The 26,870-nt window shown below is 42.6% G+C and overlaps 2 protein-coding genes across 2 annotated transcripts; one reads left to right on the plus strand and one right to left on the minus strand.

Moving 5' to 3' along the window:
- On the plus strand, positions 1-2,434 carry LOC132627554 (14-3-3-like protein C). Its single transcript, XM_060342955.1, has 4 exons — positions 1-589; positions 1,464-1,586; positions 1,747-1,863; positions 2,011-2,434. The coding sequence occupies exons 1-4, from the start codon at positions 104-106 to the stop codon at positions 2,062-2,064; spliced, it is 780 nt and encodes a 259-aa protein (XP_060198938.1). The 5' UTR covers positions 1-103; the 3' UTR covers positions 2,065-2,434.
- A 22,641-nt stretch (positions 2,435-25,075) lies between these two features.
- Positions 25,076-26,602, minus strand: LOC132627555 (VQ motif-containing protein 9). Its single transcript, XM_060342956.1, has one exon. It carries the CDS (start codon positions 26,181-26,183, stop codon positions 25,347-25,349), a length of 837 nt encoding a protein of 278 aa, XP_060198939.1. The 5' UTR covers positions 26,184-26,602; the 3' UTR covers positions 25,076-25,346.
- Positions 26,603-26,870: the final 268 nt, after the last annotated feature.

The raw sequence follows: 26,870 nt of genomic DNA on the forward strand, positions 1-26,870 counted from the left end.
CTCTTCCTCTCACAATTTTAAATAATTCCATTCACAAAAAAAAAAAAAAAAAAAAGAACTCAAAAACGCCCTCAGATCTCACACAACAGAGAGAAGAAAAAAAATGGCAGTCGCAGCAACGGCGCGTGAGGAGAACGTGTACATGGCAAAGCTAGCAGAACAAGCGGAGAGATACGAAGAAATGGTAGAATTCATGGAGAAAGTGTCAAATGGACTTGGTTCAGCAGAACTAACAGTTGAAGAGCGTAACCTTTTATCAGTTGCGTATAAGAACGTGATAGGAGCGCGTAGAGCATCATGGCGTATAATATCATCAATTGAACAAAAGGAAGAATCTAGAGGAAATGAAGAACATGTTAACAGTATACGTGAGTATAGATCTAAGATTGAGAATGAGTTGTCCAAGATTTGTGATGGGATATTGAAGTTGCTTGATACTAAGTTGATTCCTGGTGCTACTTCTGGGGATTCAAAGGTGTTTTATTTGAAGATGAAAGGTGATTATCATCGTTATTTGGCTGAGTTTAAGACTGGGGCTGAACGTAAAGAGGCTGCTGAGAGTACTCTTACTGCTTACAAAGCTGCTCAGGTTTGTGTTTTTATTTTGAGATTATCTTTGATCTCTTTGTTGATTTGATTAGATTTATGGATCTAAGCTTCTTAATATGTTTATATCTTATCAGATCTTCTATTATGAGTACTTGTTTTAGCAGATCTTATATTTATGATTTTTGGCACAGTGATGTTTTTAACAGCAAGATCAGTTTTTTGGCACATTTTTCAATGTGTGTGTGTGTGTGTGTGTGTATATATATATTAAGAAATGCTCCTTTGTTGTGAATATTGACCTTTTTTCTGTTAGCAGTATATGTTAATTTATGTTGTTTTTGATTATGGGTGTGTTTGGAAAATGTGATTTTAAGAGTATTTGCATATATTCAAAGCAAAACACGATGAGTTTTTTGAATTCGGAGTGCAACTTCTGGTGGTGGGGGTAGAATGGGTGTAAGTGGTGTGTGGGGGGGTGGGGTGTGGGTAGGTTTGTAGTTTGGGTGGTGGGGAGTTAAGGCGAGGTGGGGTAGGGTGTGGGTGGGTTTGTAGTGGGGGTGGGCTGGGTGGATAGTCTGGGCAGGGGGATTGGTGTGTTTTTATTGATTTGGAAAATGTTTTCCTCAATTGTTTAAGGAAAACACTTTCCTCCGTTTTCTCCTATTTTGCGGAAAACATTTTCAGTCATACCAAACACACCCTATGTGGTTATGGATTTTCTCTTCATGTACACGGGGTTATTTGTTTAATTATGTTTTGGGCACAGAAAAATGCTGATTTTGTTTCTGTTTGTGGCATGATGTTATTTAATGAGCTAATGCTCTGTGATTAGCCATGATGATGTCTTGGTTATGGTATGAAGTATCTTGTTTTGTTTTTTTTCAGTTTTCCTCATTTTCTACAATGCTTTGTAGGATATTGCATCTGCGGAACTTGCCCCAACACATCCCATCCGACTTGGACTGGCTCTTAACTTCTCTGTGTTTTATTATGAGATCTTGAACTCTCCCGACCGTGCTTGCAACCTTGCCAAACAGGTAAAACTATCTTCCGTATAGATCTGATGTTTTCTAGTTCCAGGTTATCTTATATTTGTCGAAGCCGTTTGTTTCCCTTAGCAACCTGTGCATCTTATTTTTGCATCTCAGCTGCGAAAAAGTATCTTCCTTTTGATATCATGTTCGTCCTATGAAACAGGCCTTTGATGAAGCAATTGCTGAGTTGGACACATTGGGAGAGGAGTCTTACAAGGATAGCACTTTGATCATGCAACTTCTTCGTGACAATCTCACTCTCTGGACCTCTGATATGCAGGTAATAACCCGGCTCTACAGACATTTTTCCAATCATGGTTGTTTCCTTGTCTATTTACACTAGCTATAATTGGTAGGATGTATGGCTTTTACTTGACAAAGGGTGCTTGCAGTGCTAATGGCGTTTGTGATCTTACTTTTGGTGCAGGATGATGGTGCTGATGAAATCAAGGAAGATCCCAAACCTGAAGAAAAAAATTGAGGGAAAATGGAACCCTCTAATTTGCTTTTCACTTCTCCCTGGTTGTTTTTATTGGGAGAAGCTGATTATCATAATTTCCTTGCTATTATGGTTTTCCATTAAGAGGTTCACTTCTTATTGGCAACAAACAACTTTAGTATTGATGTTTTAAATGTTCCATCTTTAATTTAATGTGGTTCTGGAGATTAAGAGGTTCTCTTTTTTTTTTTTTTTTTTTTTTTGATGTGGTCCCATCTTGATGTTTTCCATTAAGAGGTTCTCTTATTGGCAACAAAAGCGTTTGAATTGTTATTGTGTAATTCACATATCAAATACATCAGAGTGTAACGCAACAATCTGTTTTTGGTAATAAAGCTTTATTTGTGTCGTCTCTCTCTCTCTCTCTCTTTTTTTTTAATCTTGGAGGATTAAGGGGCTGTTCGAAAGTGTCAAAAAAGTCTTGTGTAGTGAAGTCGATTTTCGTTGGAGCTTCTTGTGTAACTATCTTTCAATTTTGAGGGAATCGTAGTTTGTCTTAACCTGTCCTGGACAAAAATAGTTAGGTAAAAAGTATCACGTGCCCTTTGTTGCTGGTTGCAAATTCAATGGTTCTCTCGTCCTTTCGTCCAGTTATGCAAATTGATGCCGTCTAGTTTAGTCATTCACCTACGTATTCATGTTTTTTGTCCAATTATACGTACTACCGTTTTTTCGAGGTGCCTAATTAAAGTGTGCTGCTGCTTCTTATCTTTCCACATCCTATCTAAGATCAAATAATGAATCTAATGTACTACCGGGGCGAGGTATCATTTGGGATCACAAGGGTGATATACTTAAAAGTTTTTGCCATTACGGTCAATTTAGTAAGTAGTAACAATCTGGTAGAAGCAAAGGCAGTTTTATAAAGTAGTAAAACTTGCAGCAATTCTGGTCTCCTGAATGTTGTGGTAGAATATGATTCATTGTTAATCATCAACATAATCAATAGAAAGATGAAGCCTTTTTGTCAAATTGTTCATGTGATTGAGTGTATTTGGGATTGCTAAGTCTGGGAATTTCATGTCAAGCCATACTTTTAGAGAGCGCAATAACATTGCTGATTATCTAGTAAATTTGGGGGAAGTGTCTAAATCTTGTTGTATCTTCAATGAAGCTGTTTTGTCACGGGCCTAAAATCTAAGGCAGCGTGGGGCAGCGATGAAGGTCTTAACTACCGCTCAAAGCTTCAGCCCAAACTCTAAGTCACTGGCGGAAACAGTGAATAATACAAAGGCAAACACACACAAGAACTGAAAGTAAGAGGCACACGGATTTGGGAGGCAAATGCCCGTTTTTGATATATCTCCTATATCTGTCCTTTACAAGTATGTAAGGTGAAAGTGAATTGAATGCCTACTGCCCTGAAGGCTTACAATATTTATAGCTGGAAAAGAATCCCTAAGCTGGCCAGTGGGCCCTATGCATGTGGCTGCCTTTGTTGAACAGCTTGCTGTCATGGACCACAGGCTGGCAGATTCAGTGCTTGCCTTAGCTGGAGAGTGGCCCACGAGCAGAAAGGTGTGCGGCTGGTCTCCCACTCTTGTCTGGCAAGCTGGCCTCCCATTATTGTGCAGACAGATGGGCGGCTTGTCCCCCACTCTTGTCTGGCCAGTGGACGTCCCACTCCTGTGGACCCTTTGGCATGCTGACTTTGACCCGCGTGTGGTGCTGGCGGCGAACGATGAGGGGCGGAGGAAGGCGGGTCGGTACACTCTCCCTCAACCGTTTTGGCGACGACCGCGGCGCCACACAATTGCAAGAATTCATGGACCTTATCTTTGAACTGCCATAAATCCTCGTATGCTTCCCATGTAGCCTCCTCGGGTGGTTGTCCCTTCCAATGGACAAGAAATTGGGCTTTCGAGTTGCCCCATCCTTTGCCTCGGACTAATTGATGGTCAATGATAGCTTCAATTTCTTTGTCCTTAGTAGCAGGAGTCTCAAAGATCCTGGTGCGGCTGGCTTGAGCTCGACCCTCGTCTTCCTTATCTTCGAAGTATGGTTTTAACTGACTTGCATGGAAGACGGGGTATATTCTCAGATGGTGAGGCATGTCCAACCGATAAGAAATCTTGCCCACCTTGGCAACGATTTCAAAGGGGCCCTCGTATCGTCGAATCAAACTCTGACTCAGTTTCCTTAATGACTTGAACTGCCTCGGATTGAGTTTGACCATGACTTTGTCGCCAATTCTGTAATTTGTTGGACGACGCTTGCGATCTGCAAACTTCTTCATTTTTCGAGAAGCCTTGTCAAGATATGACCTAGCCATATCAATTTGTTCCTCCCAGGCCTTGGCCATATGAAACGCCCCTGGGTTCCGCAATTCCGCTCGAACAGGCAGCGACTGCGGTGTGTTGGGCTGCTGCCCAGTAGCCAACTCAAATGGGCTCCTCCCTGTCGCCTCGCTCCGTTGCAGGTTGTATGAAAATTGGGCGGTGTCGAGCAATTTGGCCCAATCTTTCTGATTAGCACTAACAAAGTGCCGCAAATATAATTCCAGTAGCGCGTTGACCCTTTCCGTTTGGCCGTCAGTTTGTGGATGAAAACTGGTTGAGAAATGTAATTCTGACCCCAGCAAACTGAATAACTCCTTCCAAAACGCCCCTGTGAATCGTGGGTCGCGGTCACTAATGATATGCCTCGGCACACCCCAATGCTTGACAACGTCTTTCAAGAACAACCTTGCAGCTTCCTTGGCTTTGCAACTAGCCGTGGTGGGGCTGAAAGTTGCATATTTTGAGAACCGATCAACCACCACCATAATGGTGCCGAAGCCTTCTGAATTGGGCAAACATGTAATGAAGTCCATGGTGACGCTGTCCCATGGTCTCTCAGCTACGGGCAATGGCTCAAGTAGGCCTCCAGGTGCCTTGTTCTCTACCTTGTCTTGTTGGCACACAAGACATGTGCGGACGTAGACTTCAATGTCATCTCCCATGCGCGGCCAGTAGTATGATGACTCTAGCAACGCCATGGTTCTCTTTTGTCCTGGATGGCCTGCCCAGGCCGTGTCATGCCCCTCCTTGATCAGGGTACGCCTGAGATTACCCCATCTTGGCACATAAATGCGCCTGCCAGTAGTGTAGAGGACACCGTCATCTACCCAGAATTTCTTTGTTTTGCCTTGACTGGCCAAGGCAAGAAGTTGTTGTGCCACTGGATCATGCTGCATCCCTTGCTTGATGGCATCAATAATATCACTGCTGGCCGTGCTAATCACAGCTGCCAGCACCGCTTTGCGACTCAGCGCATCGGCCACGACATTAGCCTTCCCTGGTTTATATTCCAAGGTGTAGTCGAATTCTGCCAGAAAATCTTGCCACCGAGCTTGCTTGGGTGACAGCTTTTTCTGAGACTGGAAATAACTTGTCGCCACATTATCTGTTTTGACAATGAAATGTGCCCCCAGCAAGTAATGACGCCAGGTCCTTAGACAGTGGACTACGGCTGTCATCTCCTTCTCTTGGACAGTATATCTCCGCTCCGCATCGTTCAACTTTCGGCTTTCAAAGGCTATAGGGTGGCCTTCTTGCATAAGGACGCCACCAATAGCAAAATCTGAGGCATCAGTATGGACTTCAAACACCTTGGTGAAGTCAGGTAGGGCCAAGACAGGCTCCTTCACAATTGCCTCTTTCAGGCCGTCAAACGCCTCTTGACACGAAGAGGTCCATTTCCACTCGTGACCTTTCTTCAGCATGTCGGTCAGTGGGGCTGCAATGGCCGAATATCCAAGGATAAACCGCCTGTAATAGTTGGCAAGGCCAAGAAAGGACCGAAGTTCGGTTACTTTGGTTGGGGCCTCCCAATCTTGAATAGCACAGACCTTGTCGCTATCCATTCTGATTTCTCCTTGGCTGATTGTATGGCCAAGGAACTGCACTTGTGGCTGGGCAAAAGTGCATTTCTCCTGCTTGACGCAAAGGTCATTCTCCCTCAACACTTGGAAGACCGTGCGGAGATGTTCCAGGTGTTCCTCCAAACTGTTGCTGTATACTACGATGTCATCAAGGTAGATTACAACAAACTGGTCCAAGAATGGATGGAAAAGCTTGTTCATGAGAGTGCAAAATGTGGCAGGGGCGTTGGTTAGGCCGAATGGCATGACTAACCACTCGAACGCCCCATATCTGGTCACACAAGTCGTTTTTGACTCGTCCCCTTCGGCAATCCGCACTTGATAGTATCCTTTTCGCAGGTCCATCTTGGTGAATACCTTGGCTTGTCCCAAGCGATCGAACAAATCTGCAATCAAGGGAATGGGATACTTGTTTTTCACCGTGACCTTGTTAAGGGCACGATAGTCAATGCAAAGCCTCAGCGTTCCCTCCTTTTTCTTTTGGAACAAAACAGGTGCTCCAAATGGTGCCTTTGATGGGCGAATGTGCCCAGATTCAAGCAACTCCTTGAGTTGCTTCCTGAGCTCTTCAAGCTCTGGTGGTGCCATGCGATAAGGAGTCATGGCGGGTGGCTTGGCTCCTGGAACCAACTCGATTTGGTGGTCCACCTCCCTACGTGGGGGTAACTTCTTTGGCAGTTCATCGGGCATCACGTCCCTGTTCTCCTCAAGGACTCGCTGCATACATGGGGGTAATGCTTCCCCCTCTTTAGAACTGGCTTCATCCGCAACTGCCACAAGAGTCGCTAGAAAGGTTGGTTCTCCCTTCTTGAACCCTTTTACCAACTGCATCGCGGACAAGCGCACGCCCGTTTGATGTACACGAATCAACGGCACGTCGCAAGAACAGCTTGGGTCTCTAATCAACAGTTGGTTGAGACGCGGCGAAATAAACGCGTTGATCTCGTACCAGAAATCCAGACCCAATACTATATCAAATACATCCATAGGGGCCACAGTGAAATCGGTGAATCCTTGCCAAGTGCCTAAGACGAGATGGACTTTTGGGGCAAATCCATTTACGTCAGTGGGGAGGCAGTTGACTGTCTTCAGCAGTGAGTCACTGGAAACGTAGGAAAGGCTCAGCTCCTTTGCCTTTTCTTCTGTAATGAAGTTGTGCGTTGCACCTGTGTCTACCATGATGCGGACTGGCTTTCCTTTTAGGGTTACTTCCACGAACAATGACTCTCTCGGTCTGATTTGAGGTGGCTTAGTTGTGATGGCAGCAAGTGTCATATGATTGAACAAGCCTGCAACTTTAGGCTTCGCTTGCTCCGCAGCTTCTGCCTTTGGACCTGGTTCACTGGTCTGACCTCCGGCTTGCGCACCAGCTTGCTTGTTGGCAGCAAGTATTGCGCCTAGTTTGCCCAACGAAGGGCAATTTCTGTAGAGGTGGCCTGATTGTCCACACAGGTAACAGCCGTCGTTTGAGGTGGAATTCTGCTTCCTTTCTTCGTAATTTTTGCGAAAATTGGAGTTGGAACCCCGGCTGCGATCCCGGTCTCCCCTGGAATCACGACCCTTGTTGGAGACAGATCTACTTTTGTCCCCGTTGCCTTGATCTCCCTTGGCAGCAGCTTGCTTCCCTCGGTTATCTTTTGCTTTGGTATTGTCGGTGCGAAAATCAACTAACGATTCCGCCACCACAATTGCATTGTCAAGACTGTCGACTTGACGCCTTTGTAACTCTTGTTTGGCCCAGTTTTGGAGGCCATCCATGAAGTAGAACAACAGTTCCTCGCTGCTCATACCTGGGATCTGAAGAGTGAGCTTTGTGAATTCTTTCACGTACTCGCGGATGGTAGACGTTTGCTTGAGCTCCCTCAACTTTCGACGGGCCTCGTGCACAACGTTTTGGGGGTAAAACTGCCGTTTTAGCTCCCTCTTGAACTGTTCCCAATTCTCAATGGAACATGTTCCCATCTCCATCTCCGCTTTCTTTCTCCGCCACCACAATAAGGCGGTATCGCTCAAGTACATGGCTGCTGTCCGAATGCGAGCAACTTCTTCGTTAATGTTAACGTGCTCGAAGTACGCGTCCATTTGCCAAATGAACTCTTCCACATCTTGGGCGTTCCTTTCACCCTTGAAATTTTTGGGTTTAGGAACTTCTATGCGGGTTTCTCGAATATTGACTGGACCAGCACCGTTTCTGAGCCTGGCCGCTTCCAGTTGCGTCTCCAAGGTCTCTACCTTCGCTTGCAAACTGGCCAGCGCCTCTGTGAGCCTGAACTCAAGGCCGGTCAGCGCCTCCTTGTGGTCATAGCTCTCTGCTTTAGCTTCTTTTTGGACTTCGTCTAGTCCGTCAAGAGCAATTGATTCAAGAGTTTGAAAGTTCTCTTGTAAGGCGTCAAATCGCTGGCTTAAGCTGAATAACCCAGCTTCAGTGTTGATAACTTTTTCCACCAGCTGGTTTGGCGTCGAACTTTCGCACACATCACCCGTAGAAGGAGGTAGTTGGAAGGTCAGCCCTTCAGATGGAACAGCGGGTGGACCTCGGACTTGGCTTCGGTCCCGTTGTTTCTTCTGTTTGGTTGTCTTCTTGGTGGGAGATTTTTCTCCACCGTGGTGCTCGTCGTGAACAGTTTCTTCGTTGGTGTTTGTCATGATAGTAAACTCGCTCTGATACCACTTGTCACGGGCCTAAAATCTAAGGCAGCGTGGGGCAGCGATGAAGGTCTTAACTACCGCTCAAAGCTTCAGCCCAAACTCTAAGTCACTGGCGGAAACAGTGAATAATACAAAGGCAAACACACACAAGAACTGAAAGTAAGAGGCACACGGATTTGGGAGGCAAATGCCCGTTTTTGATATATCTCCTATATCTGTCCTTTACAAGTATGTAAGGTGAAAGTGAATTGAATGCCTACTGCCCTGAAGGCTTACAATATTTATAGCTGGAAAAGAATCCCTAAGCTGGCCAGTGGGCCCTATGCATGTGGCTGCCTTTGTTGAACAGCTTGCTGTCATGGACCACAGGCTGGCAGATTCAGTGCTTGCCTTAGCTGGAGAGTGGCCCACGAGCAGAAAGGTGTGCGGCTGGTCTCCCACTCTTGTCTGGCAAGCTGGCCTCCCATTATTGTGCAGACAGATGGGCGGCTTGTCCCCCACTCTTGTCTGGCCAGTGGGCGTCCCACTCCTGTGGACCCTTTGGCATGCTGACTTTGACCCGCGTGTGGTGCTGGCGGCGAACGATGAGGGGCGGAGGAAGGCGGGTCGGTACATGTTTCTTGGTTAGAGCTTCAATGAAGTTAGAACATGATGGTATCCCAAGTCTCAAATTTAGGCCTATAAGAAACAAGTTTGTCTCCAATGACAATTGACAATCTTTTAAGCAGATTGATGAGAACAATTCTGTACAGTGTCTCAACACTGATGCTATGACTGATTCAAGGCTTAGAAAGGATTCACATACTCACAGTATAAGTTTTTCTGTACAAATTTGTAAAATTTTGGTTGACACCAACCTTCACGGTGTAATTAATGCTAAGGCTCATGTCCTCTTCCATGTAATTATGATTTTTAGTATAATACAAATCGGGCGGCCTAACTCCTCCATCATAATGATGGAACTTTTTGGGGAAAAAGGTACTATTTGTCAATTTGATTGTAGGCCTATGAATATTCATTAGTGTTATTTATGTTGTAATTCAATTCTCCTAGGGCCACAGTTGACCCCTGTTATTTTAGCAACAAGACACACCGCCCATACTCTATAGAAATCAGTGGCGGAACCAAGATTTCCGCCGAGGGGTTCAAAATATAAAAAAGTAAACATACGAAGAAGCCTAAGGGGGTTCAACATCTACTATATATACATAAAAAATAATTTTAACCTTGTAAAAACAGCGTTTTTTTCCGCCGAGGGGGTTCGGATGAACACCCTCGGCATAATGTGGCTCCGCCACTGTTTGGAAATTTCTACTGTACATGCTATTGTATTGCTCATTTTTCCTATAACGTCACTGTTGATCTTTCGTGTTCCAAAGGGGTGAATACTAAAAGTTCATAGGCAGTAAACGCCCTCAAACTATTGTGGAGTGCATTAATGGACCACATCAGAATAGGCTTCGTCCACGTTGAGTACCTATGAAAGTAGACAGCCAAAAAGAAGCTGTTCTTTTTCGAGACGCATGAATATTGCTGGATTGTGTTTGTCCTAATCTTGTTATTCACTGAATGTGTTTTGATTCGTCAACATCTTACTATTTTTTTCTTCTTCTTCTGGTAAAAGACAATTTTCGGAGGAGGCTTTTTTGTTTAAAAACTAAAAAGAAAGAATGTACCAATTAGTTAGATTGACAAGTTGAGGATGTCTTCGACAGAATGGCACTTGGTCCCTAATGTTTTTTCCCTTCCCTCCTCTCCTCTCTTTTGGGGCATTATAAATAAAAAAAAAAAAAAAAAAAAAAGAGGAGAAAAAAGCAGCAACCAATATTTAAACGTTGATTTGCAACTATTTGGTCGTATTTAACAAATACGGCTCCAAGTATGGCCGTTCATGGTAATGGGAACAAACACTCCAACTTGATCTATGTGACCTTCTTATTTGAGAATCACATTTTTGTTAAGCTTCATTCTGAGATCGGATAGAACTGAAACTCCTGGACTACAAGAAATAAGGCCCAAATATGCACATTGAAATAGTTTGGGGCAATTCACAGAATTGCCCTTCTTTTGGGGTGGTCTTTAAATTTTGCCCCTCATATTTGCGCTCTTTAAATTTTGCCCTTCATATTTGTGGTCTTTAAGTTTTGCCCTTAGCTTGGATACCTGAGGTTCTGGGTTTAATATAAACTGTTAAGTCCAGATATCGATCCCACGGAGACTTAGATTCTACTGTCAAATTAATTCAAATTCGAATGAAACTATTCAAGAAAGTGAAAATCAAGATTGTTTGTTGTACTAAACTAAAACTTGAAAAGTAAACAATTTGTGATGGGTGTTTTTATGACTGGGACTATGTGGACAAGGACTGTAAGATTTTCAGATGAGAGAAAGATCTAGGGTTATGACTTTCGACAATCCAGTTGATCTTCAGACAATTCCACCTATTTTGTTTCCTGGGTTACTAGTTAACGGGTTAAATTATGCTTTATGATATTCTCTCGAACTACTCACAAGCTTGTAGATGTTACTATAACGCCTATATCTCTATGGTCATCAGAGGTAACAAGAACGCGTTTATTTCTCCGTATTCAACTAAGTAGGGCTAAAGGGTATATCTCTATCCTCATTAGCGAAACGATTAAATCGAACAAACTCTATTTATTCTTATTACGTACGTGAATTCCCTTTCTCAAGTTCAATTCATGCACCACGGATAGTGTCTAACTATTGACCAGATAATCAAACAATTGAAATCAAGAATTAATAAGCAACCCACAATATGGAAAATCAATAGATAATAATTGTCATCACATCAACTTTCAAGTCTTTCGCCACAACCCTAGAATTAGGAGATTAGCTACTCATGGTTCGATCATAGACAAAAGAAGCCATGAATAAACTAGGGTTGAAAAAGATGAAAAATAAAATAACCTAGAAAGAGAAAAAGGAGAACGGTGGCTTACAAATCCTTGAATAATCCCAGCACACCGTTCTCAGCTATTAAAACGTCTATATATAGGCTAGGGTAAAAATAATAAATAAGGAATCCAAATCCTAGTCTAATCGGGAGAACTTCCGCAGATCCCCGCTTTCCTTCCGCATCGCGGAAGGATCGCGCAGAGTACTGAAGCTTCTCGCTTTTCTTCCGCGATGCGGAAGGATCGCGAGATGCTGATGACTGAGTTGGTTGTTCCGCTTTCTTCACGCGATGCGCCTCGATGGCCTGAAGTTCTGAGGCTTCTCGCGATGCGGAAGGAAAGCGAGGTCTCTTGAGTCGATTAAATCTCCTTTTAGTTCATCCTTTGCGGTCTTCGACTCGTCACATCAGCCAATCGACATATGCTACGAATTCCAATCATTTCAAGCACAGTTTCCATCGTTTGTCGTCATCGTACCTATACACATGAAATATAACGACATAAGTTCAAATACGACGGTTACGTCATGAATTAAGCGATAAAAGTCATAAGAAGAAGCTGTAATACGACACAAAACATGATATTTGTGCCAAATATCAGGGTTCGAACCCCCGCTCAGGCATAAAATAAAAAAATAATTTCGCAAGGCAGGGCTGGAGGGAGTGTATGCCGGATCCGGCATAAAGTCCTTAAGGAAAAACTAAAGTTATGCCGGAGGGGACATAACTTTTTCTCAAGGCATAGTTATAGTTATGCCTTATGGGGCAAAACTTTTCCATAAGGAACTATGCCTTATGGGGCAAACTTTTAATTAAGGCATAACCAAAAGTATGCCTCATAAGACAAAATTTTTCCTTAAGGCAAACTTTTAGTGTTGCCTTAATGAAAAGTTCCGCCTCATGGGACATACTTTTAGTTATATTTTATGGGGCACACTTTTAGTTAAGGCATAACTAAAAGTATACCCCATAAGACGGAACTTTTCCTTAAGGTATAATTAAAAGTTTGCCTTGAAAAGTAAATAAAATAAAATATATGTCTCAAAGCAAAGTCTGCCCCCTCCGGCATAACTTTAGTTTTTCTTTAAGGATTGTTTGCCGGATCCGGCATACACTCCCCCCAGCCCTGCCTTGCGAAATTATTTTTTTATTTTATGCCTGAGCGGGGGTTCGAACCCAGAACCTCAGGTATCCAATCGAAGGGCAAAACTTAAAGAACACAAATATAAGGGGAAAAATTTAAAGACCACCCCAAAAGAAGGGCGATCCGTGCAAAAAAATGAATAGTTTGGCCCTTAACGTGGTCATACTTGGGACCAAGTAGGCCCGAAATGAAAATGGCATAAAAGGCTAAAGACAAAAAAATTGCGCGGATTGTCCTTCATATGGACCGGTCTTTAATTTTTATCGTTCAAATTGGTGGTCTTTAATTTTACTTTTCGCTTAATATCTTGAGGTTCGGGATTCGAATCCTAGCTTAGTAAAAAAAAAAAAAAAGAATTTTTGCAAGACGAATGTTTGGATTCATGGCAGAATTTTGTAAAATTCTACTCATGCAAAACTTTGCCTTAAGGCAGAATTCAAGCCATTGAGAATACATCAACTTTCCTATAAAACAGTATCTGCTAGTACCTATCTCGACTGTAAAGATAGAATGTACATGTTTCAACAAAGAACGCCATATCAGGAACCGACTTGTCCACTGCTGTACTAAAACTCCCTACCTAAAAGAAAATCCCTGTGGTTCTAAAAATAGCCTGCGAAATACTCTTTATCTTGAGCAACCTGAGCCAAGTAACAACTTGTTGAAGGCAAAACTCTGTTTTGCGAATTCAAACTTTAATTTGTAATTTTTTTTTTAAATTTTTGTCTCAGCGGGGGATTTGAACCCGAAACCAAAGAATTTTTAACGAAGGGAAAAAATTAAAGACCACCCCCATCGGAGGGTAATCCTGCAAATTGCCCGTTTAATTTTTGTCCTCAAATTTTTGGTCTTTAACTTTTTACCTTTCTCATTTAATGAAATTTGTGGGCCAAAGTACCTTATTCATTGGTCTACGAAACCAGAGACTCTAGGTTCGAACCCCAGTTTCTAAGTTGTTACATAGAAAACATAATTTTGTAGGATAACTTAATTTCTATAGTAATTATGCCGGATAAGCTATAGTTTCTATGTAACTTCCTTTTGGGCACAAGGATGCGAGAACCAATCCGAGTAATCAACCGCTTTTTCTACAGAACTATGTCGGACAAAACATAATTTCTATGTAACTACATTGAAACTATGCATTGCCTGGCAATTTCTGTAGAAATTAAGTTATTCTACAAAACTATGCCGAAAAAAGCATATTACAGAACTATGCCTTAAGACATAACTTTTCCCGAATAGGCATAGGTTCTATGAAAACCTTGCCTTGCGAAATTATTTTTTTCACTCTGCTTGATTCGAATCTAGAATGTCAGGGATACTTTCGGTCACTTTTTTATTACTTAAAGTGCCGAAAGGCAAAAACTAAGAACAACAATTTGAGGGGCAAAATTAAAGACCACCCCAAAATAGGACATTTGTACGAATGATCCGCTAAAAGACTAAGGACCCGTTTGGCAATAAGAATTATTCATTTTTTTTTTCACTTTTTACAAAGAATAGTGTTTGGTCATGAAAATTCCAAATACAACTTGAAGTTGTATTTGGAATTTGTAAAACTTGTTTTTTACTTTTTTCACAATCAAAACCTTGTTGAAAAAATAAACTTCACCATAAAAACACTATTTGTAAAAATTATGGCCAGACACAATTCCAACTTCAAAATTAAAAAAAAAAAAAATGAAAAAGTTTTTGATTTCTGTGGAACCGCTGCTAAGATTTTAAACATTGGTTACTGAACTGAATCGCAAAAGATAGTATATTATTATTTGATCTCTTGAAGTTGGACAGTCAAATGAATCAACTAAAGCAGACCTTGAAAGGAAATGAGAAGTACATCATGAAAGAAAGATGAAATATAGAGAGATATGCAAGAACTAGTGTTTAACACAACGATGGAGGCATGATTTTCACTAAATAAATTCAACATTCACTATATTTATATTAATATTTTTTTATTTATATATAAATTATAATTTTCCTGTGAAGTAGCTCCGCCCTTGATCTAATGCTCGAGCTACAACCTTACGCAGACATAAGCATGACAATTTTTACTAGCAATAGGTTGTCTTTTTTGAGCTACTTAATTTGAAGTCTAGAAGATTAAAATTCAAAACCTGTAGCTCTTTAATTCACTAATTAATTATGAGGTTTACCATCTACCACAAGTCTTAAAAAAAAAAAAAAAAAAAAAACCTCAATTTATGTGGCACTTTTTTTTTCTCATTTTCGGAACGTTACAAAATGCCGGACATCATTCATAATTTTCAAGAATTCAAATTTATTAAACCACTCAAATGTTAATCTACGAGGTTATGTTTTCTCTATCAAGACTAGCTTAAACTTTAATTTCTTATTTTACTATTACTAATAATAAGAACAGATAAGTCAATTTAACACCTTAAACTCAGGACCTACCAAGCAAGATCAAATAAACAAAATAAATTGGAGTGCATTTTTCTAATAAATTAAATAAATTATTTTAGAATGATTCTAAATAGTAAATACCAATGGTGAAAATATCATCAGTAGGAGCGTTGGACCATATAGATCTGGTAATGTCGTGAATTTTCCCAATAGGCTATCTATATTATTGGAGGTCTTAAATGCAAATATCTCTCACTGTGTCAATTTTTTGTGCTTTCGAATACCTTTTATAGCTCGCTCCACCATATATCCAAGCTGACCAAGCACGTAAATACTCAGATACGATGTAATGTTCAGCGAAAGAGATTTGGATGAATTCAATTCATAGCCAGCGGCGGAATCAAGATTTTCACTAAGGAGATTCAAAATATAAAAAATTAAACACATGAGTAATCCAAGGAAATCAAACATCTAATATATATACATAATTTTTTTTTTATCTCATATGTACAATTATAATTTTCTATAATTTTCTGGGAAAGAGATTCAGATGAACCCCTTGCCCTAACTCTGCCCCTGCCTGCATCATTGTATATTAATAATGAAATTTTTTATTCCATAAATTTCAAATATATAGAACATTCTCCACGCTGACGAGGGGGGAAAAAACAAGAAGTGAAAACACTTACTCTGTGAGCTTAGTCTTTAATAGTTAGTTGTTTGTCGTATATACCTTGAAACTATTTAGTATGCATATGAATTTCATTTTCATCTATTATTCACACAAGAAAAGATCAACTCATTTAATCCAATGCTCAAAGATAAAGCTAAGGGAAATGAGAAAACACATATTACTTCCTGAACTTGTCACTGATTATCAGTGACATATCTAAATTCATGCACCTCAGGAAGTAATTGACATTTTCTATGTCATATGGAACATGAGGATATAGCGGTTGCACTTTATGATAGTGCAATTTGAAAATTCAGGACACGTATATAGAAGAAATTATGTATTATTTCCTTGGAAAATCCCATAACAAAAGTGTTCTTCTCGTTTCTTTTCTCCCCCCACATGAGAACTTGGAGAATGGTGCCTCGGTCAAGATACTTGTTTTGACAAAAGAATCAAAGGACGGACCCAATAAAGGCAGAAAAGGGGGAAATGTGATGGCAACAACAACAAAAGCAGTCTAAGCTAATGATGATTGGCATATATGGTATCCCTGTTTTAACTACAGGCGCTTTGGTTGAGGATATTGTTTTTTCCACTTGCATTCTTCCATCTGCAACATATGAAGATTCCTCCCTGGCATACATTGTGTGCGTCACAACGTCCCTATATGGGACTAATGTCACGGGCCTAAAATCTAAGGCGGCGTGGGGCAGCGTTGATGGTCTTAACTACCGCTCAATGCTTCAGCCCAACTCTCTGTCACTGGCGGAAGACAGTGAATAACTCTCAGGCAAAACACACACAAGAAGTTAAAGAAGATGAACACAGGTTTTGGGAGGCAAGTGCCCTTTTCTGATATATGCTTTAAATGTATCTTTACAAGAATACAAAAGATGAAGTGAGTGAATAACTCTGCCCTAATGGCTTACAGTATTTATAGCTGGAAAATCTGTCCTATGCTATACAGTGGGCTTCTAAGTATGTGGCTGTGCTGAACAGCTTGCTGTTATGGACTTCCAGCTGGCAGGTTGAGTGCTTGCTTTAGCTGGCCAGTGGCCCACGAGCAGAAAGGTGGGTGGCTGGTCTGCCACTCTTGTCCTGTAAGTGGGCGTCCCATTATTGTAAGTGGGCGTCCCATTATTGTAAGTGGGCGGCTGGTCTCCCACTCTTGTCTTGTGAGTGGGCGTCCCACTCGGGTGGGACCTTCGGCAGGCTGATTTTGACTAGCGCCTGGCGCTAGTTGCGGACTGACAGGCGCGGAAAAGGGCGGGGCGGTACACTCTCCCTCAACTGTTTTGGCGATGACTGCGACGCCACAGAACTGCAAGAATTCATGGACTTTATCCTTGAATTGCCATAAGTCCTCGTATGCTTCCCATGTAGCCTCCTCGGGCGGCTGTCCCTTCCAATGGACAAGAAATTGAGCCTTCGAGTTGCCCCAACCTTTGCCTCGGACTAACTGATGGTCAATGATAGCTTCGATTTCTTTGTCTTTTGCTGCAAGAGTCTCAAAGATCCTGGCACGGCTGGCTTGTGCTCGACCCTCGTCTTCCTTGTCTTCGAAGTATGGTTTTAATTGACACGCATGGAAGACGGGGTATATTCTCAGGTGATGAGGCATGTCCAACCGGTAAGAAATCTTGCCCACCTTGGCAACGATTTCAAAGGGGCTCTCGTACCGTCGAATCAGACTCTGATTCAAGCTCCTTAAGGACTTGAACTGCCTCGGATTGAGCTTGACCATGACTTTGTCACCAATTCTGTAATTAGTCGGGCGACGTTTTCGATCGGCAAACTTTTTCATTTTGCGGGCAGCCTTATCAAGATATGACCTGGCCAAATCCATTTGTTCCTCCCAAGCCTTGGCCATATGATATGCCCCTGGGTTCCGCAATTCAGCTCTTACAGGCAGAGATTGCGGTGTGTTGGGCTGCTGCCCAGTAGCCAACTCGAACGGGCTCCTCCCTGTCGCCTCACTCCGTTGCAGGTTGTATGAAAATTGGGCTGTGTCAAGCAGCTTCGCCCAATCTTTCTGATTGGCACTAACAAAGTGCCGCAAATAAAGCTCCAGTAGTGCATTGACCCTTTCGGTTTGGCCATCCGTTTGGGGGTGAAAACTGGTCGAGAAATGTAACTCCGACCCTAGCAAGCTAAATAGCTCCTTCCAAAATGCCCCCGTAAATCTTGGGTCACGGTCACTTATGATATGTCTCGGCACGCCCCAATGCTTGACGACGTCCTTTAGAAACAACCTTGCAGCTTCTTTGGCTTTGCAACTAGCCGTGGTGGGGCTGAATGTTGCATATTTTGAGAAATGATCCACCACCACCATAATTGTGCCAAAGCCTTCCGAATTGGGCAGGCATGTGATGAAGTCCATGGTGACGCTGTCCCATGGTCTCTCAGCTACGGGCAATGGTTCAAGTAGGCCTCCAGGCGCCTTGTTCTCTACTTTGTCTTGTTGGCACACAAGACATGTGCGGACATAGACTTCAATGTCGTCCCTCATGCGGGGCCAGTAGTACGATGACTCTAGCAATGCCATGGTCCGTTTTTGCCCTGGATGGCCTGCCCAGGCCGTGTCATGCCCTTCCTTGATTAGGGTACGCCTCAGATTGCCCCATTTTGGCACATAAATGCGCCTGCCTGTGGTGTAGAGGACACCGTCATCTGCCCAAAATTTCTTCGTCTTGCCTTGACTGGCTAAGGCAAGAATCTGCTGTGCTACTGGGTCGTGCTGCATGCCCTGCTTGATTGCATCTATAATATCACTGCTGGCTGTGCTGACCATGGTTGCCAGCACTGTTTTGCGACTCAGTGCATCGGCCACAACATTGGCCTTTCCTGGCTTATACTCTAGGGTGTAGTCAAATTCGGCTAGAAAGTCTTGCCACCGAGCTTGCTTAGGTGATAGCTTCTTCTGAGACTGGAAATAACTTGTCGCCACGTTATCCGTTTTAACAGTAAAGTGTGCCCCCAGCAAGTAATGACGCCAAGTCCTTAGACAGTGGACTACCGCCGTCATCTCCTTCTCTTGGACAGTGTATCTCCGCTCCGTCTCGTTCAACTTTCGGCTTTCAAAGGCTATGGGGTGTCCCTCTTGCATGAGGACACCGCCAATGGCAAAATCTGATGCATCGGTGTGGACTTCAAACACCTTAGTAAAGTCAGGTAGAGCCAAGACAGGCTCTTTCACAATTGCTCCTTTGAGGCCGTCAAATGCCTCTTGACACAAAGGGGTCCATTTCCACTCACGACTCTTTTTCAACAAGTCGGTCAGTGGTGCTGCGATAGCTGAGTATGCAAGAATGAACCGCCTGTAGTAGTTGGCAAGGCCAAGAAAGGACCGAAGTTCAGTTACTTTGGTCGGGACCTCCCAATCTTGAATAGCGCTAACTTTGTCGCTATCCATTCTGATTTCCCCTTGGCTGATTGTGTGGCCAAGGAACTGCACTTGTGGTTGGGCAAAAGTGCATTTCTCCTGCTTGACGCACAAGTCATTCTCCCTCAACACTTGGAAGACTGTGCGGAGATATTTCAGGTGCTCTTCCAAGCTGTTGCTGTATACTACGATGTCATCGAGGTAGATCACAACGAACTGGTCCAAAAATGGGTGGAAGAGTTTGTTCATCAGGGTGCAGAAGGTAGCAGGAGCATTGGTTAGGCCGAATGGCACAACTAGCCACTCGAACGCCCCATATCGGGTCACACAAGTCGTCTTTGACTCGTCCCCCTCGGCAATACGCACTTGATAGTATTCTTTCCTCAGATCCATCTTGGTGAAGACCTTGGCCTGTCCCAACCGATCGAACAAATCGGCAATTAAAGGAATGGGATACTTGTTTTTAACTGTGACCTTGTTAAGGGCACGATAATCAATGCATAGCCTCAACGTTCCTTCTTTCTTCTTTTGGAACAGCATAGGTGCTCCAAATGGTGCCTTAGATGGGCGGATGTGCCCAGCTTCAAGAAACTCCTTGAGCTGCTTTCTCAGCTCCTCTAGCTCTGGTGGTGCCATGCGATAAGGGGACATTGGCAGGTGGCTTGGCTCCTGGAACCAACTCTATCTGGTGGTCAACCTCCCTACGTGGGGGTAACCGCTTGGGTAGCTCATCGGGCATCACGTCCTTGTTTTCCTCAAGGACCCGTTGCACGCATAGGGGTATTGCTTCCCCTTCCTTGGAACTGCTTCCATTCTCTGCTGCTACAAGAGTTGCAAGAAAGGTAGGTTCCCCTTTCTTAAACCCTTTTACCAACTGCATAGCTAACAAGCGCACGCCCGCTTGATGCACACGAACTAACGGCACGTCGCAAGAACAGCTTGGATCTCTAATCAACAATTGGTTGAGACGCGGCGAAATAAACGCGTTGATCTCGTACCAGATATACAGACCCAATATGATGTCGAAAACATCCATCGGGGCAACGGTGAAATCGGTGAACCCTTGCCAAGTGCCTAAGATGAGATGGACTTTTGGTGCAAATCCATTTACGTCCGTGGGGAGGCAGTTGACTGTTTTTAACAGTGAGTCACTAGAAACATAATAAAGGCCCAATTCTTTTGCCTTTGCCTCGGTAACGAAGTTATGCGTTGCACCCGTGTCCACCATGATGCGGACTGGTTTGCCTTTTAACGTTGCTTCCACGAATAGTGACTCCCTCGGCTTGATTTGAGGCGGCTTAGCTGTGATGGCAGAAGTGTCATATGATTGAACAAGCCTGCCACTTTAGCCTTAGCTTGCTCTGCAACCTCCGTCTGTTCACCTTGTTCACTGGTCTGAGCCCCGATTTGCGCACATGCTTGTTTGTTGGCAGCAAGCATTGCGCCCAGCTTGCCTAATGAAGGGCAATTTCTGTAAAGATGGCCTGATTGTCCACACAAATAACAGCCATCGTTTGGTGTGAAGTTCTTCTTCTTTTCGTCGTAGTTCTTACGAAAATTAGAATTGGAACCCTGGTTGCGGTCCCGATCTCCTTTGAAATCACGACCCTTGTGGGGGACAAATTTGTTTTTGTCCCCGGTGCCTTGATCAACCTTGGCAGCTACTTGCTTCCCTCGGTTATCCTTTGCCTTGTTATTGTCGGTGCGAAAATCATTCAAAGACTCCGCCACCACAATGGCTCCGTCAAGATCTTCAACTTGACGCCTTTGTAATTCTTGTTTGGCCCAGTTTTGAAGGCCATCCAAGAAGTAGAACAACAAATCCTCGCTGTTCATGCTTGGGATTTGAAGAGTGAGCTTTGTGAATTCCTTCACGTACTCGCGGATGGATGACGTTTGTTTGAGCTCCCTCAACTTTCGACAGGCCTCGTGCACAACGTTTAGGGGGTAAAACTGCCGCTTTAACTCCCTCTTGAACTGTTCCCAATTCTTGATGGAACACGTTCCTTTTTCCATGTCCGCTTTCTTTCTCCGCCACCACAGTGCGGCGGTGTCGCTCAAGTACATGACTGCTGTCCGGATGCGAATAGCTTCGTCATTTATGTTAACGTGCTCAAAGTACGCATCCATTTGCCAAATGAAGTCTTCCACCTCCTGAGCGTTCCTTTCACCCTTGAAGTTTTTGGGTTTAGGGACCTCTATTCGGGTTTCCCGAATGTGGACTGGACCAGCACTGTTTCTGAGCTGGGCCGCTTCCAGTTGCGTTTCCAAGGCCTCCACCTTTGCTTGCAAACCGGCCAGCGCCTCCGTGAGCCTGAACTCAAGGCCGGTCAACGCCTCCTTGTGCTCGTCGCTCTCTGTTTTATGCTCGTTTTGGACTTGCTCTAGTCCGTCAAGAGCTATTGACTCAAGAGAATTTAAGTTCCCTTGTAAGGTGTCAAACCGCTGGTTCAATGTGAATAGTCCAGCCTCTGCGTGGATGATTTTCTCCACCAGCGTGTTCGACACCGAACTGTCGCTCGCTTCACCTAAGGACTGTGGCTGAAAGGTCAGCCCTTCGGAAGTAACAGCGGGTAGCCCTCTGACTTGGCTTCTGTCCCGTTGTTTCTTCTGTTTGGTCGTCTTCTTGGTAGGGGACTTGTCTCCACCGTGGTGCTCGTCGTAGACAGCTTCTTCGTTGGTGTTGGCCATGATTGTAACTCGCTCTGATACCACTTGTCACGGGCCTAAAATCTAAGGCGGCGTGGGGCAGCGTTGATGGTCTTAACTACCGCTCAATGCTTCAGCCCAACTCTCTGTCACTGGCGGAAGACAGTGAATAACTCTCAGGCAAAACACACACAAGAAGTTAAAGAAGATGAACACAGGTTTTGGGAGGCAAGTGCCCTTTTCTGATATATGCTTTAAATGTATCTTTACAAGAATACAAAAGATGAAGTGAGTGAATAACTCTGCCCTAATGGCTTACAGTATTTATAGCTGGAAAATCTGTCCTATGCTATACAGTGGGCTTCTAAGTATGTGGCTGTGCTGAACAGCTTGCTGTTATGGACTTCCAGCTGGCAGGTTGAGTGCTTGCTTTAGCTGGCCAGTGGCCCACGAGCAGAAATGTGGGTGGCTGGTCTGCCACTCTTGTCCTGTAAGTGGGCGTCCCATTATTGTAAGTGGGCGGCTGGTCTCCCACTCTTGTCTTGTGAGTGGGCGTCCCACTCGGGTGGGCTCTTCGGCAGGCTGACTTTGACTAGCGCCTGGCGCTAGTTGCGGACTGACAGGCGCGGAAAAGGGCGGGGCGGTACACTAATTTCCACAATAAAGTTAATTCCTTATATTATTTGCTTCAGGCCAAAACTAAGATGCTATTGGAATAGCTTGGAAAAACTAAATGGTTTAATAGAAGGCAAGGGAGGGACCTGCCCACCAGCAGAGGCGTAGTTTCTTGTCCTTCATTGCTTCATTTACTTTGTATTTTATAATCTTGCTGTCATATTTTTCTTGCAACCCTGCTTTGAAAACTTTTCTTTTAATCCGAGTGTTTGTAGGAAACAACCTCTAGGGGTTAGGTATGTGTACATTCTACCTTCCTCAGACCCACTTGTGAATTATACTAGGTATGTTGTTGTTTAGGTTTTGAATTCTAAAAAATACAACTTACTAGGTTCTGGTTAACTTATTGATGCATCATAAATAAACTTTCAAACACACAAGTACAAAGTTCACGTCAAAGCTATTGGGTTCTGTCAAACTCGTAGACAGGCTGTCTCTTAAATCCCCGATCAATCTCTACACGTTCAGTCGATACTACCAATCAATGCACCATGACTGAAAAGAACTATGTTCCAACATAGCTAGAACAAAACGATTATGTCTCGATCTCAAACAAATCGGTAGTGGCTTGTATAGAATGCTCACTATCCATTTCGCTCCATTTAAACTCGTTTCAAATTAACACAGCTGAGCTCATGAAATTTCTTCCATAAACACATACTGCCAGATCGGGACAAAGTTTATCATCACTACTTAAAAAGTGGTGTTTGGATGTGGTTGCTCTGCGTAAAGCAGATAGTAATTGATTCATAAGGTTACATGGAAGTTATAACCTTGAGCGGGAATAGACCATCTGAATAGCCCCACTGCAGTGTCTCCAACCACACATAAAATAAAAGCTAAAAGAAGGTTCTTGAAATCAACCGGTCAAAAGAGGTTCAAAATTAATAGAGCAGGAACTAGGAACACACTGGTCCACATATTGTACTCTTTTCATAAAATCATGAACCAAAAGAAATACAAATCACACAAGCTCCCCACGTCAGTCACACACTTTACCTTTATCTTTTTAATTAAAGACGTTAGCGACTTCAAAACAACATTTCTGGTTAAGACATCTAATGTTGATCAACAGAATTCACCATTGCACTTCAAACCACAAACTAGGAACTATCTCTAAGTGGCTTCCACTTTCCAAAACATGTACAACTAGGGGCAAGCCAGAGAGGCGGTAGGAGGACAGGAGGTTCCCATAAAGAGGGTTCATCTGAGTTCCATGGTCAGAAAATCACACTGTATCTATAAAGTCAATTTTTTGCTTGTGTATATAAAAAAAGATGAAAAAAAAAAGATGAACCTCCTAGGTAAAAATCTTGCCACTATGTACAACTGGCAGACAGTTTATATGTCCATGCTCATCAAGTATAATTTTCCCTTTGGAGTAACATAAAATTGAACTAAACAGAAGGAGCAGTCCGTTAGCAGATTCGTAAATCTACAGTCTATCCTATGTTGCAACATCACTATCAACTTCAAACTCCATGTCAGGATAATCGAGACCCACAGTGTGTTGGGGGACAACCAGTAAACAGAGATTATCTGTGTGTATGGCTTCGCTAACCACCATTTTACAGCAACCACAATACTTAAGAATCTAAAGCAATCCAAGAACAAAAAGGGCCAATTTCGTGAACAATGCTAGTGACAAACTCACAAACACTAGAAATAAGGCCTCAATTCCTCCACCCTTATAAGTTGAAAATGCAATAGTCATGCTCTTCAAGACTTTACAAGCTTATGTAATTTGGACCCTCAAAAATATTGCCGCATCCGTGTCGAATTCTCAAAAAATGCATAGCTTTTGAAGTATCTGAATGAAATACCTCAATAAAGAGAAGTACAAACTAGAAACGGCACAAAAGCAAATGCACAATCTAATTTGAACTTATTACTCTATAAGAAGACTACGCTCCCCTGCCTTCTTGCTTCTTTTTTATAAGAGTGGTGTTAGAACCAGTTGAACACACCATAGCTATTAAACTGGTATCTAATATCTTCGACTAGCATAGGCAACGAGTAAACCTACCAACCAACCAAAGCTTAGAAATTGGAAACAAATCTCATCAAAAAAAAGAAATTGGAAACAAGACCTAGCATTTATTGTCTTGTCGAGACTTGAACTCCGGGCTCCCATGATTTTTACCCACTTCATTCACCGCCCGTTGTGACACTTCCTTTATTTCTTCTTTCAACACAATTTAACAAAAGAGCAATAGTTGAGAAAAAGAAAGTTAAGTCAAAGCATATGATATGGCCAAAATTTACCAAATATCCAATTAAAGATGCCCTGGCAGCAGAAAGAAAATACATTTGATAGAACCCATCCGCAAGTACATACAATGAATCAACTCTCTTAGTACGACCAAAAACATTCTAAGAGCCCGTTTGGATTAGCTTATAAGTTGCTTATAAGCTGTTTTCAGCTTTTTTGAGTGTTTGGTTGACCAGCTTAAAGTTATTTTGTGCTTAAAATAGGCTCAAAAAAATAATCGGGCCCATTTGACTTTTTTTTAGCTTATAAGCTGCAAACATTGCAGCTTATAGGCATAAGCCCATCCAAACAGGCTCTAAATCAATGGAACTTACAGATTAAAGTAAGTAGTAGCAGATCACAAAGAATCAGTATTCTACAATTTTCTCCATGAAGATGATAAGAACATATAGCTGAATGAACAAACAAAAAATTTCTCTCTTCATTGTCTATAACATTCATGTACAAAACAAACCCCAAACTAACCATTTGATAGCTACATCATAATATTTGGGCATAAAAGACTCTACTCTTGAATATAATCCAATAATTCCCCCCAAAATATAAATGTACAAATTATAAACCAACTATAATCCTATCATAAAAACAAAAACAAAAAAAAGGATTTTTTAATAACTCCTAAAACAACTTACCTTTTTCTTTTCTTTAATGTTTCTATGAGAAATTACTCAAATACCCTTCCACTTTGGACTTGCTACTGGCAGTGTCGGTGACAAAGGTAACTGTTGAAACCCTAGTTGACCTGACGGTGAAAGTAACAAACTTGGAGACAACAAACCGTATGGCGATTTCGGTGACGGTAAACACCCGAACGGTAACGGCGATGACGGAAAAGACGGAAACGGCGCCGTTTGTGGCGGTGGAGGAATATTCTGTTGATGCTGCTGAGGTGGCGGAAACGGTGGTTGCTGAGGTGGCGCGTGAACAAAGTTGTTCCAACGTGGAGCTAACGGTGATAATCCAGCAGAGGTTTGTAGAAACCTCATGTAAGCTGAGATCGGCGATTCTGCTGACGCGTGTACTGACGGAAAAGGCGGTAACGGAGATAACGGCTGAACGGAGTTATTATTAACGGCGTTGTTGTTTACGAACGGAGGTGGACGGTTAGTGATTTGAGCGAGTGGTGGTGGACGGATCCTCTGTAACCGTGAGCTTGGTGCTTTCGGTTGTTGTATAGGTGGCGGAGTTGATATCCTTTCATGCGCAGGTGAGCCTGTTAGTTTCTGCACAACATCGCGAAAATCACTCTTGTTTATGTTATACACCGGTGGCTGTTGCTGCGGCTGAGGAGGAAGTGGCGGAGGCACGTGTTGATTCTGCGGCGGCGCGTGGGGGTTGTCGAAGAGAGGGGGTTTGTTGTTTCTGATGGGTTTAGAGATCTTGTGGGAGATTTTGTTGAGGTGTTTGAGATACATGTCTCTATTACCAGCGCTATTACTATTACTACTTGTAGCAGTGGAATCACCACCTTCACCACCAGAAGAATTACAGCTTTTATTATCCATTAACAAAAATAGGGAGAGCAAATACTCTTTTCTCACACTAGACCAGTCCAACTTGTTTCTCTCTCTAGAAATGAGGTTATTAGTGGGTGTATATAATAATAATAATAATAAGAGGAAGAGTATTTATTTTCTTTCCTTATCCCGCAGACTTTTTAGCGACCATAGATAGGAGGGACAGACATAGGAAACAAAAGCGGGTAACAAATTAGATATTATGCCTTTTTTATTTTTATTAAAGTAATCAAGTTGTAAGATCAGAAAGATTCAAACTTGATACAGTAAACATGTTCTTTTTTCCTATTTCAGTAAAGACCAAAGGACGAAAAAGTAAGTGAATCAAAAGAAGAAAAAGAGAGAACATATTTGCTTTAGCCTTTGGGAAATGGGGATTTATTTATTTAGCGAAGAGAAGGTGATAAACGAAAGGGTTTAAACAAAATTCGTGTGTGCAAAAGAGAAATAGAGAAGAGATGATGAATTGATTATGATTTATGATGATGAGTGTGAGCGTGAGGATGCGTGTGATATCAGTTCTTTTTGGTTGCTATGATAAGAGTGGGGTGGACTGGTGTGTGATTACGTTGTATTTTTGTCTTCTTCTCGACTCAGTCTAGTGATTTCGTTGAATAATATAATGGTAAAAATTCAAATGCTTCAAAACAGCCCTAAACTTTTTTATTCGGTCTA

The sequence above is a fragment of the Lycium barbarum genome, chromosome 2 (assembly GCF_019175385.1).
Source record: "Lycium barbarum isolate Lr01 chromosome 2, ASM1917538v2, whole genome shotgun sequence".
Lineage (NCBI taxonomy): Eukaryota > Viridiplantae > Streptophyta > Magnoliopsida > Solanales > Solanaceae > Lycium > Lycium barbarum.

Coding starts and splice junctions, on each gene's coding strand:
- LOC132627555 (XM_060342956.1), bottom strand. CDS start 26,183: ATGGATAATAAAAGCTGTAATTCTTCTGGTGGTGAAGGTGGTGATTCC.
- LOC132627554 (XM_060342955.1), top strand. CDS start 104: ATGGCAGTCGCAGCAACGGCGCGTGAGGAGAACGTGTACATGGCAAAG. Junction 590..1,463: donor CTGCTTACAAAGCTGCTCAG/GTTTGTGTTTTT, acceptor AATGCTTTGTAG/GATATTGCATCTGCGGAACT. Junction 1,864..2,010: donor TCTGGACCTCTGATATGCAG/GTAATAACCCGG, acceptor CTTTTGGTGCAG/GATGATGGTGCTGATGAAAT.